Raw genomic sequence first — 16606 nt, forward strand, 5'->3', positions numbered from 1 at the left:
ATATCTATTAATCCTTCCGTAAATGTATCCTGACACTGTTTATCTCTCAAGCAGCTCTTTCATTTCAGATATCTTTTGCTGTTTCATATCTGGTTTTGGTGTTAGTGGAGATTTCTTTATATCTATAAAAAGCATAATAGGTTTATTTAATGTATCATACAGAAACTCAACACAGAGAGTTATTTGGATATATCAGTGAAATGGAGAAGTGATGATGACATATGCATAAAATAATGTAAAGATTTTGGGTGAATGTGTTAATATATCTAATGTTATGTTTGTAACAATCCAAAAAAACACACATAGTTGCCGTTCTTCCTTTCCCATGCATGACTTTTCAGTTGTGGTTAAAGACGTCTAACACTTCACTGGCCTGAATGTTTCCACTTTATACCATGTGACTGTTATAGTTGAAAACGAGAGGAACCAACTAATGTTTTATAATGTTGATTTGATTTCCACTGCAGAATAGATTCACAAAGTGAACTGAAAAACAAGAATCCACACATATTTAAAGTACATTGTCCACTCGTATGTCAAAAATGTATTCTTAAGTGCTTGTGTTCGTTTGAGAAATTTCTGTTTTTAATGTAATTTCCTACAAGATGTGATCTTTTGAGAATGCACTTTATTTCATGTCGGATATAGTTATTTTATACGTTGCTTTAATGAACTGTCCCAAATTCTGTACAATACTGTACATAGAGGAAAATAAAGACATAAACATATTCTGTTCTAATGTGAATGTCCTATATAGGAGAAATGAAGAGAATCGTGTATGTGTGGCATTTTGGACAGGTTGTGTTGAAACGAATCTGTAATTTATTTCTATTTATTTGGTTCTGTACATCACTTTTACTTAATGCAGATGTCCATTAACTGAGGTGCAGTGTGTGTAGTCAATTAATAAAGATGTATTGTATAAAATTACATGCTTCTTTTATTTGCTTTTCAGATTAATACTAAACTCACACAGGAAAGTTCATCAAGGCATTGCTAGATTTTTTTGGTCAAGTCAGCATAGACCTTTGGTCACTGAGCTTTTGTCCTCCTTTATCACAGTATGAGTTACGAATTATTAGTTAACAGTACTAAAACTGATCTTTTACAAATACAAAAACTGGCTGTTATCATACTGAGTGATGTAGAACACAATGATGATGGTATTAGTGCTCTGCAAGCAGAATTTACTCAATTTAAATGTAAACGTACAGAATTTAAATGTAAACAAAGCATAACTCTTAAATGTAAACAAAGCATAACTGTACATGACCCTTTACTTTTTTTACTATGAACTTTGTCAATCTTACGTAATCCTTCACAGTACAACAAAATTACATCGGCACAAAACAGAATTTAGAGTATGTTTTTATTGAGCATTCAAGAGGATTTCTTTCTTTTTCTTTCTTTTTTTTTTTTGCTCATGAATGCAAAATGTGTCTAACCAAATAAAAAGGTTAACAATTTACCATATGCCCTATGTACAATATGTATCATAACAAACCAAGGTAGGATTTATTTCTTACATATTTTCCATGCCGTGAAAAAGCGCCATAAGACTGTAGAGTAGTGTATACTGAGAACTGAATTAGTTTTAAACAGTTTTACCAACTGCATAATTTATTTCCTTTTAATACTCCAAACTGTTTTAATTTATTCACTGTATTAATTGAATCATATGGTATGTACATATTTTATTTAAATAAATAAATAATTCAGAATTCATTGACTACAGTTTCTCGTACGTGTATATCATCCAATCATCAAACGGCAACTGTCAAACCTGGCCAATCACGTCGCCTGGTGGGCGGAGCGAGGGTGTGTATCCGCAATGACAACAGGAAGTGGTTGCATACTGGTTTAATCGCTCAATGATTTATACACTATTCATCTCTCAGCTGACAGTTCGACCGACGCGTATGATTGTATAGAAGTAGGAACTCATGACTGCGGCTTTAATCGATACTCGCCGAGATTACGGCCCCTGAGAAGGCCTGAGCTCGGTCTCACAGCGCCTGTCCTTGCCGACATCCAGACGAGCGTTCGTGCAGCTGGACGCCGTGGACTATTTATAGGAAAAGTCGGTAAAATACCCGGAACATCAAACATGCCGGGTCTAACGTGAAGGTAACCCGGCCAAGCTTTCAAATGTTTAGTCTGGCTGTTTAAAATGACTTTTGGAGTGTATACATTTCAAGATACGTGATAACTGTCTTCATACTTAATTTTTTTTTAATATTTCACACAAACACCGGAATCAGGCTGCCTTATTTCTGTATTTTAATGGTGTTAAAATCTGTATCGTGACTGGTATTCGGCGATTACTTGTTTTTTTTAAAACGAATTAATTATTTCCAACGAAATTATTGCACATTCAGCCACAGAAAACTGGATTTTCCTCTTAGGCTGTGTTCGAAATGAAATAGTAGCGTACTTCATACTGCATTATGTGCACTATATACTGTATAATGCCTACTCATTTCTACAACGCAATGTGAAACATTAGGCAGCATGTGACACAAAACGTTTCAAACATTAGTATGCTAAATGCTTGTCGGTTGACTTCAATAAAGCTGCAGTCTAGTTGTACACTTTGGGCAGTCAAAAAATGGTTGATGATGTTTATAGTAGGTCAAGCGCATTGCATTGTGGGAAACGGTGTAATCAGTTGCATACTACACATTTTGACATAAATTAGGCAAGTATTCTGCGCATAAATGAAATGTTCTTAAACTGTGTACATACTGCAGTAATAGTATTATTTCATTAATGTAGTATGGTAGTATGCTAAATGCATTGTGATGACCTTTTTTTGCTGAGCACTCAGTGGTCACATGGCTTACAATTCACATGTATCCACTTTCTCCGAGCAGTCTAGCGCTCTAGAATGAAGTGGAATTTTTTAAAGAATTTGCATTATTGTGCAATGACGTTTTGTCTCATTCTGAACTGATGACGTTGCCTCATTTCCCGCCGTTATACTGTAAGCTCAAACTTCCTTGAGAAAACAAGGAAAAGGGAAGTCATATTCCTTTTTGTAAAGAGTGCTTGAACTCTCGTGGCCCTCAGTCACCACACCTGTCCTCAGTCAGGTCTCATGTGACCGATTCATTTCCCACACAGCTTGTTTTCTGTTTGTGTAACACACAGAAGAATGTTTTCTAGTTTGAATAGTGTCTATTGTGACGTCACATCGCAGTCAGCAATTCAAATTGCACGACTTCAAAAGTGACAGTAAAGACATTTATATAATGTAACAATAGATTTCCATTTCAAATAAATGCCGTTCCTTTGAATGTTCTATTCATTAAAGAATCCTGAAAAAAAATAATCAAGGTTTCCACAAAAATATGAAGCAGCACAACTGTTTTCAACATTGATAATAACCATAATAAATGTTTCTTGAGTATCAAATCATCATATTAGAGTGATTTCTGAAGGATCATGTGACACTGAAGACTGGAGTATTGATGCTGCAAATTCAGCTTTGATCACAGGAATAAATTACATTTTAAAATATATTCACATAGAAAACAGTTATTTTAAATTGTAATAATGTTTCACAATATTACTGTTTTTACTGTATTTTTAATCAAATAAATGTGGCCTTGCTGAGCAGAAGAGACCTACTTCAAAAACAAAAAAATATCGACCCTAAATTTTTGAACGGTAATGTGTACATGTACATTTTTCTATTTGCAATCAGCTCTAAAATAGGTTATACATTGCTTTGTGTGACTGCAATCTCTAACAAAAGTCCTTATCAACATTCAGTACATGGTGCTGCATGGTAGAATATCATTGTATTACCATGGTATGAATGCTAAAAAAAAAATATTTCCTTGAAACCCTGGTACTCATTAATTTTTTTTATTTTTTATTTATTTATTAACTAGTGTTAATGTGTGTTAGATGATCAAGGTCATTAATGCACAATTAAATATCCATTATCAGCTGATATCAAAACATTAAAAAAAATCTGTTAACTGATGTGGTACAGATATATTTTGGATTCCTTGTATTTAACCATATTTTTTTCATATTACTTACCATCAATATGCATAGGCATCACTGATTATGAGTGTGAGCGAGCGTCACTTGTTAATGTTTCTGTTGTCAGAAATCAGATCTCAGAATGAGACATTTCTGCAGCTTAGTTTCGGTAAATGCTTTTTTTGGACTAGAGAAGTCATATGCACAGCTGTGATGTCATAGCACAGCTGCTCTGTTTCAAAAGCTCAAGGAACTATTGATTCCTCATGATATTAAAAATATACCAAGGAACCCCTCATATCACGTTTTCTCTTACTTTCGCTGTCTTTCAGGCTGACGTTCCTCTGTAATGCTGCTGTATCCAGCCTGAACCATGAACTCCGTGTCTCCCAGTGGCGTTCAGTACATGGTGGGCGCTGGAGCTCATGATGACAGGCCCTCGGCCCAGTCCCGACACCACAACGGCCATGGGCCAGTGCCTGACGCCATCAGAGAAGAGCCCGATGAAGTGGATCGCCTGAAAGCCAAGTTCATTTCGGCCTGGAACAACGTCAAATATGGTTGGTTTTCATGCACATGATTGAGAACTGGTTTCTATGACTGAAACAAAATAATGACACAAATGGTTGTTCCTTTTTTTTTTCGGGCCATTTTTGAAGTCAGATGTTCAAAACCGGCCACAAATCAAATATCATTGACTGTATCTCAGTAAGTTCCTGTCTTCATTTTCCCAGGCTGGACCGTGAAATCTAAAACTACCTTCAACAAGACCTCCCCTCTGTTCCTCCTGGGTCAGTCCTATCTGTTCAATAGTGAAGGTGAGTAAACACTTGCACACTTGTTGTCACTGTAAAGCTGCTTTAAAATCTGTATTGTAAAAAGCGCTATATAAATGAAGGTGACTTGACTTGGCTTGAGCTTGACTTGAACTTGACTTGAGCTTGACTTGACTTGACTTGGACTTGGACTTGATTTGAGCTTGATTTGAGCTTGACTTGAACTTGACTTGAACTTGACTTGAACTTGACTTGGACTTGGACTTGACTTGATTTGAGCTTGACTTGAGCTTGACTTGAACTTGACTTGAACTTGACTTGAGCTTGACTTGACTTGACTTGACTTGACTTGGACTTGGACTTGACTTGATTTGAGCTTGACTTGAGCTTGACTTGATTTGAGCTTGATTTGACTTGACTTGACTTGACTTGACTTGACTTGACTTGACTTGGCTTGAGCTTGACTTGACTTGACTTGACTTGACTTGACTTGGACTTGACTTGATTTGAGCTTGACTTGAGCTTGACTTGATTTGAGCTTGACTTGACTTGACTTGGCTTGACTTGACTTAGACTTGATTTGAGCTTGACTTGACTTGACTTGGACTTGACTTGATTTGAGCTTGACTTGAGCATGACTTGATTTGAGCTTGACTTGACTTGACTTGGCTTGACTTGACTTGGACTTGATTTGAGCTTGACTTGACTTGACTTGACTTGACTTGGACTTGACTTGGCTTGGACTTGATTTGAGCTTGACTTGACTTGACTTGACTTGACTTGGACTTGACTTGACTTGATTTGAGCTTGACTTGACTTGACTTGACTTGGACTTGACTTGACTTGACTTTGACTTGACTTGATTTGAGCTTGACTTGACTTGGACTTGACTTGACTTGACTTGACTTGACTTGACTTGACTTGACTTGACTTGGACTTGACTTGACTTGACTTTGACTTGATTTGAGCTTGACTTAACTTGACTTGACTTGACTTGACTTGGACTTGATTTGAGCTTGACTTGACTTGACTTGACTTGACTTGACTTGACTTGGACTTGGCTTGACTTGACTTGGACTTGACTTGTACTTGATTTGAGCTTGACTTGACTTGACTTGGACTTGACTTGATTTGAGCTTGACCTGATTTGAGCTTGACTTGAACTTGACTTGATTTGAGCTTGACTTGAGCTTGACTTGATTTGAGCTTGACTTGAGCTTGATTTGAGCTTGACTTGTGCTTGACTTGACTTGACTTGATTTGAGCTTGACTTGACTTGATTTGAGCTTGACTTGAGCTTGACTTGATTTGAGCTTGACTTGATTTGAGCTTGACTTGATTTGAGCTTGACTTGACTTGATTTGAGCTTGACTTGACTTGACTTGAGCTTGACTTGAGCTAGACTTGACTTGACTTGATTTGAGCTTGACTTGAGCTTGACTTGAGCTTGACTTGACTTGATTTGAGCTTGACTTGAGCTTGACTTGAGCTTGACTTGACTTGAGCTTGACTTGAACTTGACTTGAACTTGACTTGACTTGACTTGAACTTGAATTAACACAACAATGATCAAAAGAATGTGATTCTGTTGTACTGAGATGCCGTCTCGTTCCCAGACGAGGTGGAGCGCTTCCGGCAGGTGTTTGTGTCGTGCGTTTGGCTCACCTACAGGAGGGAGTTTCCTCAGCTGGAGGGATCGAGTCTGACCACTGACTGTGGCTGGGGCTGTATGCTGCGCAGTGGACAGATGCTGTTGGCACAGGGGTTACTGCTGCACCTCCTGCCCACAGGTCTCAGCTACTTTCACATTTGTTGATTTGCATGTGAATTAAATGCAGGAAGCAGTAGCACTTTATTTTACAGTCCGGTTTTGCATGAACATAATGACCTGGTTTCACAGACAGGGCTTCGATTAAGCCAGGATTGGGCCTTAGTTTAATTAGGACATTTAAGTAACTTTTATAAACATGCCTTGGAAAAAATTACAATAACTGAGTAATAATTAGGTAATAGCTCTAATATAACCTAATTGAACCCATGTAGTTACCTTAAATTACTCAGTATTAAGTACATTGATAGTGCACTTACTGTAAAATAAAGTGCAACCAATAAAGCAATTAATTAATGATGCAAAGAGTTTTGTTTAAGGAAAAACTTCCTTACTTTGCTTAATTTTATACAGTCCCTGACAAAAGTTGTGTCGCTTGTGTACAAATTGACCTGAATGCCGCTGAAATATATTTCTAATCAAGATTTTTTTACAAGAAATGGCTCATTTTAATCCCAACAGCTTTTGTAATAATGTTTCAGTGCAAAACGAAACTGTCAAAAAGCATTCTAATATTCACAGCTTGGTAAAGCCCATTGAATCAATTTGTGCAAAGACATAAGTGTTGTCGCCTTGTCATATGAGCTTCACCTGTGACTAATAATGGATCAATTAGGTCTCAGGTGTGTATAAAAACAACCCCAGTACACTAGACCTTCACATCAACTGCAACTAGACCTTTGCAAACATGCCTAAGATTCACCCTGAGACTAAAGTTTTGATTATCAAGAGGCTGAAGACCAGATCCACTGCTGATGTGGCAGACACCTTCAATGTGTCTCAGCGTCAAGTACAGAGGATAAAAAAAAACATCTGAAGACACTGGAGACATTTTTGACAAGCCCAGGTCAGGCAGACCCCGCAAGACAACTGCTCGAGAGGACCGTTTGTTGGCTCGAAAATCCAAGGCCAGCCCATTTTCCACTGCAGCAGACCTCCACGAGACCTGGTCACCTGAAGTCCCTGTGTCAACCAGAACAGTTTGTCGGATTCTGTCTCGAAATGGCCTCCATGGTCGAATCAGTGCCCAGAAGCCAGCACTAAACAAAAGACAATTGAAAAACCGTGTGGCATTTGCCAAGGCCCATAGCCTACTAAAATTTTTCAGATGAATCTTCTGTTGAATTACACCACAGTCGCCGCAAATATTGCAGGAGACCTACTGGAGCCCGCATGGATCCGAGATTCGCCCAGAAAACAGTGAAGTTTGGTGGCGGAAAAATCATGGTCTGGGGTTACATCCAGTATGGGGGTGTGCAACATCAATAGTCTAAAATACCAAGAAATCTTAGCTACCTCTTATATTCCCAACCATAAAAGAGGCCAAACTCTGCAGCAGGATGGTGCTCCATCGCATACTTCCATCTCCACATCAAAGTTCCTCAAGGCGAAGAAGATCAAGATGCTCCAGGATTGGCCAGCCCAGTCACCAGACATGAACATCATTGAGCATATGTGGGGTAGGATTAAAGAGGAAGCATGGAAGACGAAACCAAAGAATATTGATGAACTCTGGGAGGCATGCAAGACTGCTTTCTTTGCTATTCCTGATGACTTCATCAATAAATTGTATGAATCCTTGCCAAACCGCATGGATGCAGTCTGTTGGAGCTATTTTCTATTTTGTTTATTTTAGGCTTAAGTTATAGCCTAATTTATTTCCTTCCTTTCCCTGCTAAAGTTCATTTGCTTTATTTTGTATTCATGCTTATTTTTTTGTTTTCTTGTATTGTTGTTAATTGGTCACATGGTGCTATGTTAATTTGCATAAGTAGGTCAAGGTGGGAGGGACCTCAGGTTGCGCGGGCATATGGTTTTTTACCAGCTTGAGAGAGGCAGCAGAAAATGTCTGTGAGCTGCTTATATGTGTAAATAAACCTCCTCAAACTCAATTTTGTTATGGACATTAGTTCACTTGGACACCTCTAAACCTGCGTAAAGCCTAACCCAGCCTCAGTGGCCGTTTGAGAAGTTTGATATTATTAGTTTGTTTAAGTTTATGGACAAATAGCCACTACACAGTCCTTCAAGCTCATGGAAGTCATACAAGATATTAAATTTGGATCTCACATCACCAATACTTAATTTGCTGACATATTTTTGTATTTGCAGTAAATTTGTTCAATTTCTGTATAGGCGACAAAACTTTTGTCTTGCCAAAATTTGACCTTTCTGTCTTGTTTAAATGATAAATCTTTTTTCAGTGAAACTAATTTATTTCAGTGCATTAAACATCATTTGGGAGGGTTTTAGCTTTTCATATGAGCTATTTCTAACACCAATTGATTAATTAAAAGTCAGGTTAATAGCAGGTGTTTCTACAAAATAGATTAGCGACACGACTTTTGTCAGGGACTGTATAATTACTTTTATTTACCATACTTAATCATAACAAATATAGTCTGTTAAAGTGTATTAATATATATATATACACTACTGTTCAAAAGTTTGGTGTCAGTAAGATTTTTTAAATTTTTGTGAAAGAAGTCTCTTCCTCACCAAGCCTGCATTTATTTGATAAAAAATACAGGAATCTTTTGAAATATTATTACAATTTCAAATCAATTTATTCCTGTGATCAAAGCTGAATTTTCAGCATCATTTCTCCAGTCTTCAGTGTCACATGATCCTTCATAAATCATGCTAATATGATGATTCGATGACATTTCTGATTATTATCCATGTTGAAAACAGTTGTGCTGCTTCATATTTTTGTGAAAACCATTATACTTTTTATTTCAGGAATGTTTGCTTGAATAGAAAGATCAAAAGAACAGCATTTATATGAAATAGAAATATTTAGTAACATTATAAATGTCTTTACTGTCACTTTTGATCAATTTAATGCATCCTTGCTGAATAAAAGTATTAATTTCTTAAAAAAAAAAAAAAATCTTACTGACCCCAAGCTTTTGACCGGCGCCTATATAACTGCATACATGCTTCTCTCTATATCCCAGACTGGAGGTGGTCGGACTGTCATCCGCTGTCAGACGTTGATTTTGAGGTGCTGAAGCCCCGCTCTCCTTCCCGCCCGGCTGGCATGTCCCTGCCTTCCTTTAGTTCTTCCTGGACCAGCCCCGTTTCCCAGCGGGACCCCGGCTCTGGCAGTGCTGAGGGTCACAGACGGACCCCTGAGCAATGCCCTGCAGCCAGACTTGACCCTCAGGAGGAGGCGTTACACAGGAAGGTGGTGTCTTGGTTTGGGGACCATCCCTCGGCTCCGTTCGGAGTTCACCAGCTGGTGGAGCTGGGAAAGGAGTCCGGGAAGAGGGCAGGGGACTGGTACGGCCCATCCGTAGTGGCACATATGCTGAGGTGAGAGGAGAACAAATGAGCATCAGTGTACATTGAACTGAACTGTGTGACTTATGACTTATTTAATGTGTTTTCTTCTACCAGAAAAGCAGTGGCTAGAACCCCTGAGTTTCACAGCCTTGCTGTATACGTGGCTCAGGACTGCACGGGTGAGTCTTGTGCGTCATGTGATCATTTGACAAAAACTGTTAGTGAAACTGAAACTTTATCTCGTACATGTTTGTAAGTGATGTTTAGCTCATACTTCTGCTTCTGTGTGTGTGTGCTGCAGTGTATAAAGGAGATGTCATGGGGTTGTGTGAGTCGCCCCTGACACAAGAGCGGCCCGAGTCCGGTGGCACAGGATGGAAATCAGTCATCCTTCTAGTGCCAGTGCGGCTCGGAGGAGAGTCCTTAAACCCCTCTTACATTGAGTGTGTTAAGGTACATGTACTGCACATGAATTCATAAAAAAAATATGAATTTGTTGGAAAATAAAAAAATAGATGTATTATGAAAGCTTGTTTCCGCCACCGGGTAATTTATTTTAACTTTTCTGATTTCTGAACACAATTCTGACATTTTTTTCTCTCATTTCTTATCTCTTAATTCAGACTTTTTTAATGTAAACTCAGAATTGCAAGATATAAATAAATACAATTAAATAATAACAAAAAAGGTTATTGCAAGTTTACATCTCATATTTTAGATTTTTTTTTCCCCTCTGATTTCAGTTTACATCTCACAATTCTTTTTTTTTTCCGCCACGGCATTACAAAATAAAAAAGGTTATTGCGTCTTTTTATCTCACAATTTTGACTTTTTTCTCAGAAATGCTAGTTTATATCTTGCAATTCTGAGTTTTTTTTATCTCTTAATTCAGAGCTTTTTTATGTAAAAAAAGTATTTTTTCAACTAATTTAGATTTTTTTTTTAAATGTAAACTCAGAATTGCAATAAATAGCAGTTTATATCTCTTAATTCAGACTTTTTTATGTAAAAAAGTATTTTATCACTTAATTTAGATATTTTTTAATGTAAACTCAGAATTGCAATAAATAGCAGTTTATATCTCTTAATTCAGACTTTTTTATGTAAAAAAGTATTTTATCACTTAATTTAGATATTTTTTAATGTAAACTCAGAATTGCAATAAATAGCAGTTTATATCTCTTAATTCAGACTTTTTTATGTAAAAAAAGTATTTTATCACTTAATTTAGATTTTTTTTAATGTAAACTCAGAATTGCAAGATATAAACTAGTCAGAATTGTGAGTTAAAAACACGCAATTAACTTTTTTATTTTGTAATTCCGTGGCGGGAAAAAAAGAATTGTGAGATGTAAACTGAATTCAGAGGAAAAAAAATCTAAATTGTGAGATGTAAACTTGCAATAACCTTTTTTTTTTTTTAACTTAATTTTATTTATTTATTTTATTCCATGGTAGAAACAAGCTTTCATAGTAATTAAATCACTTTGCAAACCGGGCAAAATAATTTTTATTTTATATTTAATATAATATAACTTTTTTTAATTACTTAAATAAATGGCCTTATGTTGACATTTGTTTTTAAATAAACAATCTCTCCTTTTCTAGAACATTCTCAAGTTAAACTGCTGTATAGGTATTATTGGAGGGAAACCCAAGCATTCTCTGTTTTTTATTGGCTTTCAAGGTATGTGTCTATTAAGAACTATATTTTGATTGGTTACTGTGTTGCTGTCTGCTCTCTGATTGGCTGCTGTCTGTCTTCCAGATGACCAGCTATTGTATCTAGACCCACACTACTGTCAGCCGGTGGTGGACGTCACCCAAGGCAACTTCTCTCTGGAGGTGAGACCGAAAGCAACCCTCTTAATTCGTACAGAAAACAAAACAAAACATTATAATACTTATAATTTCAAAGTCTTGTATGTAGCTGAAGTCTCTCGTTTCTCTCGTAGTCTTTTCACTGTAACTCACCCAGGAAGATGAACTTCAGTCGTATGGATCCCAGCTGTACCATCGGGTTCTACGCACAGACGAAGAAAGACTTTGAGTCGTTGTGCTCAGCGGTCAGTGATGTGAGTGTCTTGTTTGAATCGGTAACACTAGAAGGAATTGTTGTGCTCCAAGTAGGTAAAAATCCTTTGCTTCTGGTGCATAGAGTCAAAAAAAGTCAATGCAGACAAACAAAGGAGTTGCTAAAGGTGTACTGAAGGTGAAGCTGAGCACTGAAGAAAGCAGTTTGCTCGTGCTCGTCTCTCCTTTAACTCACTTACACTTTGCACTTTTTTGCACTAGTATGCACTTTATAAAATAAAATATTTTTGCTAGACTTTCTCAAGTTTCTAGAATTCCCCTAAAATTTAAGATATCAGGGCAAAAATGCCCCTGTATAATTTTTTTTGTCTCATTTTTGTATCATGATATAGTTAAGTAATATCACGCGAGTAACGAGCGCAATTTCACACGAGTGACGTTTTTGTCCCGAATTGCACGAGTGCAAATGTGATTTTTATTTATTCAATAAATAATAATATTGTGTTATGTTTTAGACACAATATTGTCTGCCTATGCTACATTTTTCCAATATTACCTATAAAGCCAGAGCAGAACTGTTGTGAGTCTCTGACCAACACACAGCGGCGTTTCGTTTTGAGCAAATCAATCGGGTAAACCAATGATTCAATGGCTCATTCATAAAGAGAGCCATTTACGAATGAATCAGCCGTTTGAACAAACTCATTTAGACCTTTACCGCCACCTACTACTATCATAAAAATTATACAAATAAAAAAAATCCATATTAATAAATAATGCATTAAAGGTATAGGTCACCCAAAAATGAAAATTCTGTCATCATTTACTCACCCTATGTTGAATAAAATTAAATTAAATAAAAAAAAAACATTTATAAAGCTACTTTTTGCAATGTCTATTTGATACTTTTCTCATTAGCACAATAATGACTTTAAATTATTTTAAAGTCTCAGGTAATTTCTCAGCCAAATTTGATGTGCAATTATAAATATTTAGAATTTTTTTACATGTATTTTACTATAGTAATAATAACTATGAATTAGGGATAATTAATGCAACCAATCCTAAACCACACACTAATCCTACTATACTAAAGTCCCCCAGTAGTCAATAATTTTATCCCTTAAAACTTATCTTTGATCACTAAAATGACATATTTAAACGTTCTTGAAAAAAAAAAATCTTCATGCCTTAAAATAGCTTGAATGTAACTCGACACCCTTGCCTCATTTAGTATATGCGGTTCTATGAATATGCAAATGAGCCCCGCCTCCACTCACTCACACCAGCTCAGAGATCCAGTAGTTGACGATCACACGTTGATCTGATTGGTTACAAGGTCGCTTGTGACGTCAGAAACGCCAGCGATTTCAAACCGTCTTTTTGAGACTTTCTTTGATTTACTTCAGTTTTAAGAACAAAAATATTCAGTAATGGTGTCGACTTATGAATTTGCACATGGTTTGTCTTAAAGAGGTAGAGGTCATAATGATGGTTCTAAAAAGAACATTATTTTGTGTATTTGGTTTAATGCAATGTGTTTAAGTGGTTTTAGTTTAAAAAAAAGTTATTATTTTACACATACCGTACATTGTTGTTGCTCCACTATGCCCCGCCTTTCTGAAACGCGTCGATTTTTACAAAGCTCATATTGGCCAGCAATCCAGTGCATTGTGAGTGGCCCGAATACCTTAAAGGGTAACTAAACCCTAAAACAACTTTTTTAGTTAATGATCTGTGAGACTGGGGCTTTATTAATGCTTGCTGTTCATTGATTCAAGTAATTTTTGGGGGTATAAAGTGTTTTAATTCTACAATATATGGTGTAAAAACGTCTGAGTGCTGCCCTCTTCAGGTTGAACGGTGGCTACTGCACTTGAATTTTCCTATTGGAAGTTGTGGTGCCCTGTGACGTTTCCAGCATTTTTCAAATATTGCCAGTGGGTGGAGTCAGGCTCTGACCAGGGCTTTAGTTACCCTTTAAGCGTCACGCCCGTTACCATATTTGGAACATCAGGGGAGAACACTATGTAAACATAAAACCATGTCTGCATTTGTGATCGCTACTCTATACTGCTCAAAACTCGCATTTGAATAGTCAGTAGAAATTTCTTAAAATATGAAAACATACTTACAGGTTGTGTGAGTCAGAAGCGCCAGACTGTACAACCCGAATTCCAGAAAAGTTGGGACGTTTTTTAAATTTGAATAAAACGAAAACTATACGACTTTCAAATCACATGAGACAATATTTTATTCACAATAGAACATAAATAACATAACAAATGTTTAAACGGAGAAAATTTACACTTTTATCCAATAAATGAGCCCATTTCAAATTTGATGCCTGCTACAGGTCTCAAAATAGTTGGGACGGGGGCACGTTTACCATGGTGTAACATCTCCTCTTCTTTTCAAAACAGTTTGAAGACGTCTGGGCATCGAGTTTATGAGTGTCTGGAGTTTTGGTGTTGGAATTTGGTCCCATTCTTGCCTTATATAGGTTTCCAGCTGCTGAAGTGTTCGTGGTCGTCTTTGACGCATTTTTCGTTTAATGATGCGCCAAATGTTCTCTATAGGTAAAAGATCTGGACTGCAGGCAGGCCAATTCAACACCCGGACTCTTCTACGATGTAGCCATGCAGTTGTAATAGCTGCAGTATATGTGGTACTGCAAAGTACTCTCGCAGGTTCTGGAAACAGTCCTCGAAAAATGCGCAGCACACAGTCGAATATTTTGGTTGTACTGTTCTGGAACAGTGTTGTAAATAAAGCTTAAGCACTGTTTTCTAACTGTGTCCTCTTTTGGAAGGCCAAACAAAGCAGTTTGGCTTTCGCAACGGAAAAACACAGCGTCTCCACGACATGATTTGAGAGGGCGTGTTGGAACGAAGCGTTTTACTAAGGCGTGGCTGAGCCTTAACTTTTATAAAGAATATCTCTTTAGGTTTGAGGAGACTTTGAGCTTTGAAACTCTGCAGATCTTATACATGCATTAACGGCTAACATAACACACTAGAGAAAAAAGGAAAACAAGAAATCGCACCTTTAACCCTCTGGGGTCCTTCATTTCAGAGTCACACTCAGGACCTTCGGGTCCAAATGGGCCGGAAGGGTGGGATTAATATTTATTAAAAAAAAATCATCTTTTTTTTTTTTACTTGTTTTTTATAATATTTTTTCTTTTCTTTTTTGGTGTTTTGAGATAATTTCAAAAATAAAAATGATTTATAATTAATATTAATGCAATAATTATGACCCATTTTTTCCCCATTGAATATAATAGAAATTTTTAAAAAATATTTTTTTTTTTTTTTTTTTTTTTTTTAAAGCTGTATTTCATTTTAGAGTCAAGCCTAGGCCTCATGAAAGCAATTTTTTAAATGAGATGGATGCCATCTGGTGGACAAACTGAGCATTTTAAAAATTCAAAACCCATATGTAATCTGAATTTATTAGTGTGTATGTGTATAAAAGTGTGTGTGTGTGTGTGTGTGTGTGTGGATGTGTCTGTTTTGCACTCTTGATGTTTTATAGATTTACCCCTTCACTGTAGTGTGCTTTTTTTCTGGATCGTGGCTGATTTGTAGTTTGTACGCACAAAATAACTCTGTATTTTCACATTTTTGCCAATTTCCCATTCATTTCCTATGCGGGTCCATTTGGACCCGAAGGTCCTGAGTGTGACTATTTTTTTTACAACCACTTAGACTATTCAAATCCTGTCCCCAATTTTTTGGGGTGTTCATATGCCAAGTACCAACAAAGTCACTAAATTTCGGACCATTCCGATAAAGCAATGATTTTAAAAAAATATATATTTAAATGCTTCGGGTCCATTTGGGCCGAAGGACCCCAGAGGGTTAAAGCATATTAAAAACATTACATAGACATATAAACAACATTAAAGGCTTGGTTTTCACCACAGAGGGACTTTAAATACTATTACTCAGTACTTTAATGTATAATTACACTGTAACAGGGACATATTCAAATAAAGTGTGACCATATTTGTTGTTCTTTTCAGGCTTTGTCGTCGTCTAAAGAGAAGTATCCCATCTTTACATTTGTGGAGGGCATGGGACAGAGCTATGGACTGGAGGGGCAGAGCGCCGGCTCCATGGACGGTCCTGCAAACATTTTCTCATGCAACAGAACGAGCAGGAACAATAAGAGAGGAAGCACAGATGAGTTTGTGCTCCTGTGAGGAGCGTACGGCATGCATCACAGACTGCACTGAACTTCATGAAACTGCTGTTCCTCACGTCTGTACACTGATAAATATAACGCTCTGCTGACGTTGAGAATCTCTGTCTACGTCATATTTCAAAACTAAGCATTAGGAAAATGTTGCATATTTTTAGAATTATTAAACACTTTTTCCACCTATTTATCATTACCGTAATGCCCCAAAAACTCATTCTCAGTAATGTGATGTAAAAAAGCTACATTATTTAAATGTAGACTGAGTTTATGCTAAGTTTTAGTTTAAAAAAAAAAAGATGATTTTAATTCACTGCATTACAGTATAAGCATGTTTTGCATTATGGTGATGAAAATTGTAAGAGGAAAAATGCATCAATTATCAGTGTAATAATTCTAAAAATACTGTTTATTTTCTGTATGCATACTATGATTTTGGCTTGACACCTACATTTCTTTGGTAAATTACCTGTATATTATAAAT

The 16606-nt window shown here is 36.6% G+C and overlaps 1 protein-coding gene across 1 annotated transcript; it reads left to right on the forward strand.

Moving 5' to 3' along the window:
- Window positions 1–1805: 1805 nt before the first annotated feature.
- On the forward strand, window positions 1806–16226 carry atg4da (autophagy related 4D, cysteine peptidase a). Its single transcript, XM_056253619.1, has 11 exons — window positions 1806–2127; window positions 4326–4553; window positions 4728–4811; window positions 6386–6559; window positions 9558–9915; window positions 10000–10064; window positions 10187–10338; window positions 11494–11572; window positions 11654–11730; window positions 11841–11960; window positions 15947–16226. Exons 2-11 carry the CDS (start codon window positions 4367–4369, stop codon window positions 16124–16126), a joined length of 1476 nt encoding a protein of 491 aa, XP_056109594.1. The 5' UTR covers window positions 1806–2127; window positions 4326–4366; the 3' UTR covers window positions 16127–16226.
- The last annotated feature ends 380 nt before the right edge of the window (window positions 16227–16606 follow it).

The sequence above is a fragment of the Rhinichthys klamathensis genome, unplaced genomic scaffold, assembly GCF_029890125.1.
Source record: "Rhinichthys klamathensis goyatoka isolate OS25496 unplaced genomic scaffold, OSU_Roscu_1.1 h1tg000107l_1, whole genome shotgun sequence".
In the NCBI taxonomy this organism is placed as follows: Eukaryota; Metazoa; Chordata; class Actinopteri; order Cypriniformes; family Leuciscidae; genus Rhinichthys; species Rhinichthys klamathensis.

Bases quoted from the DNA above. Each gene is read 5' to 3' on its own strand.
- atg4da (XM_056253619.1), top strand. From the start codon at position 4,367: ATGAACTCCGTGTCTCCCAGTGGCGTTCAGTACATGGTGGGCGCTGGA. The intron at 4,554-4,727 runs GTTGGTTTTCAT...TCATTTTCCCAG, and splicing joins CTGGAACAACGTCAAATATG to GCTGGACCGTGAAATCTAAA. The intron at 9,916-9,999 runs GTGAGAGGAGAA...TTCTTCTACCAG, and splicing joins GTAGTGGCACATATGCTGAG to AAAAGCAGTGGCTAGAACCC.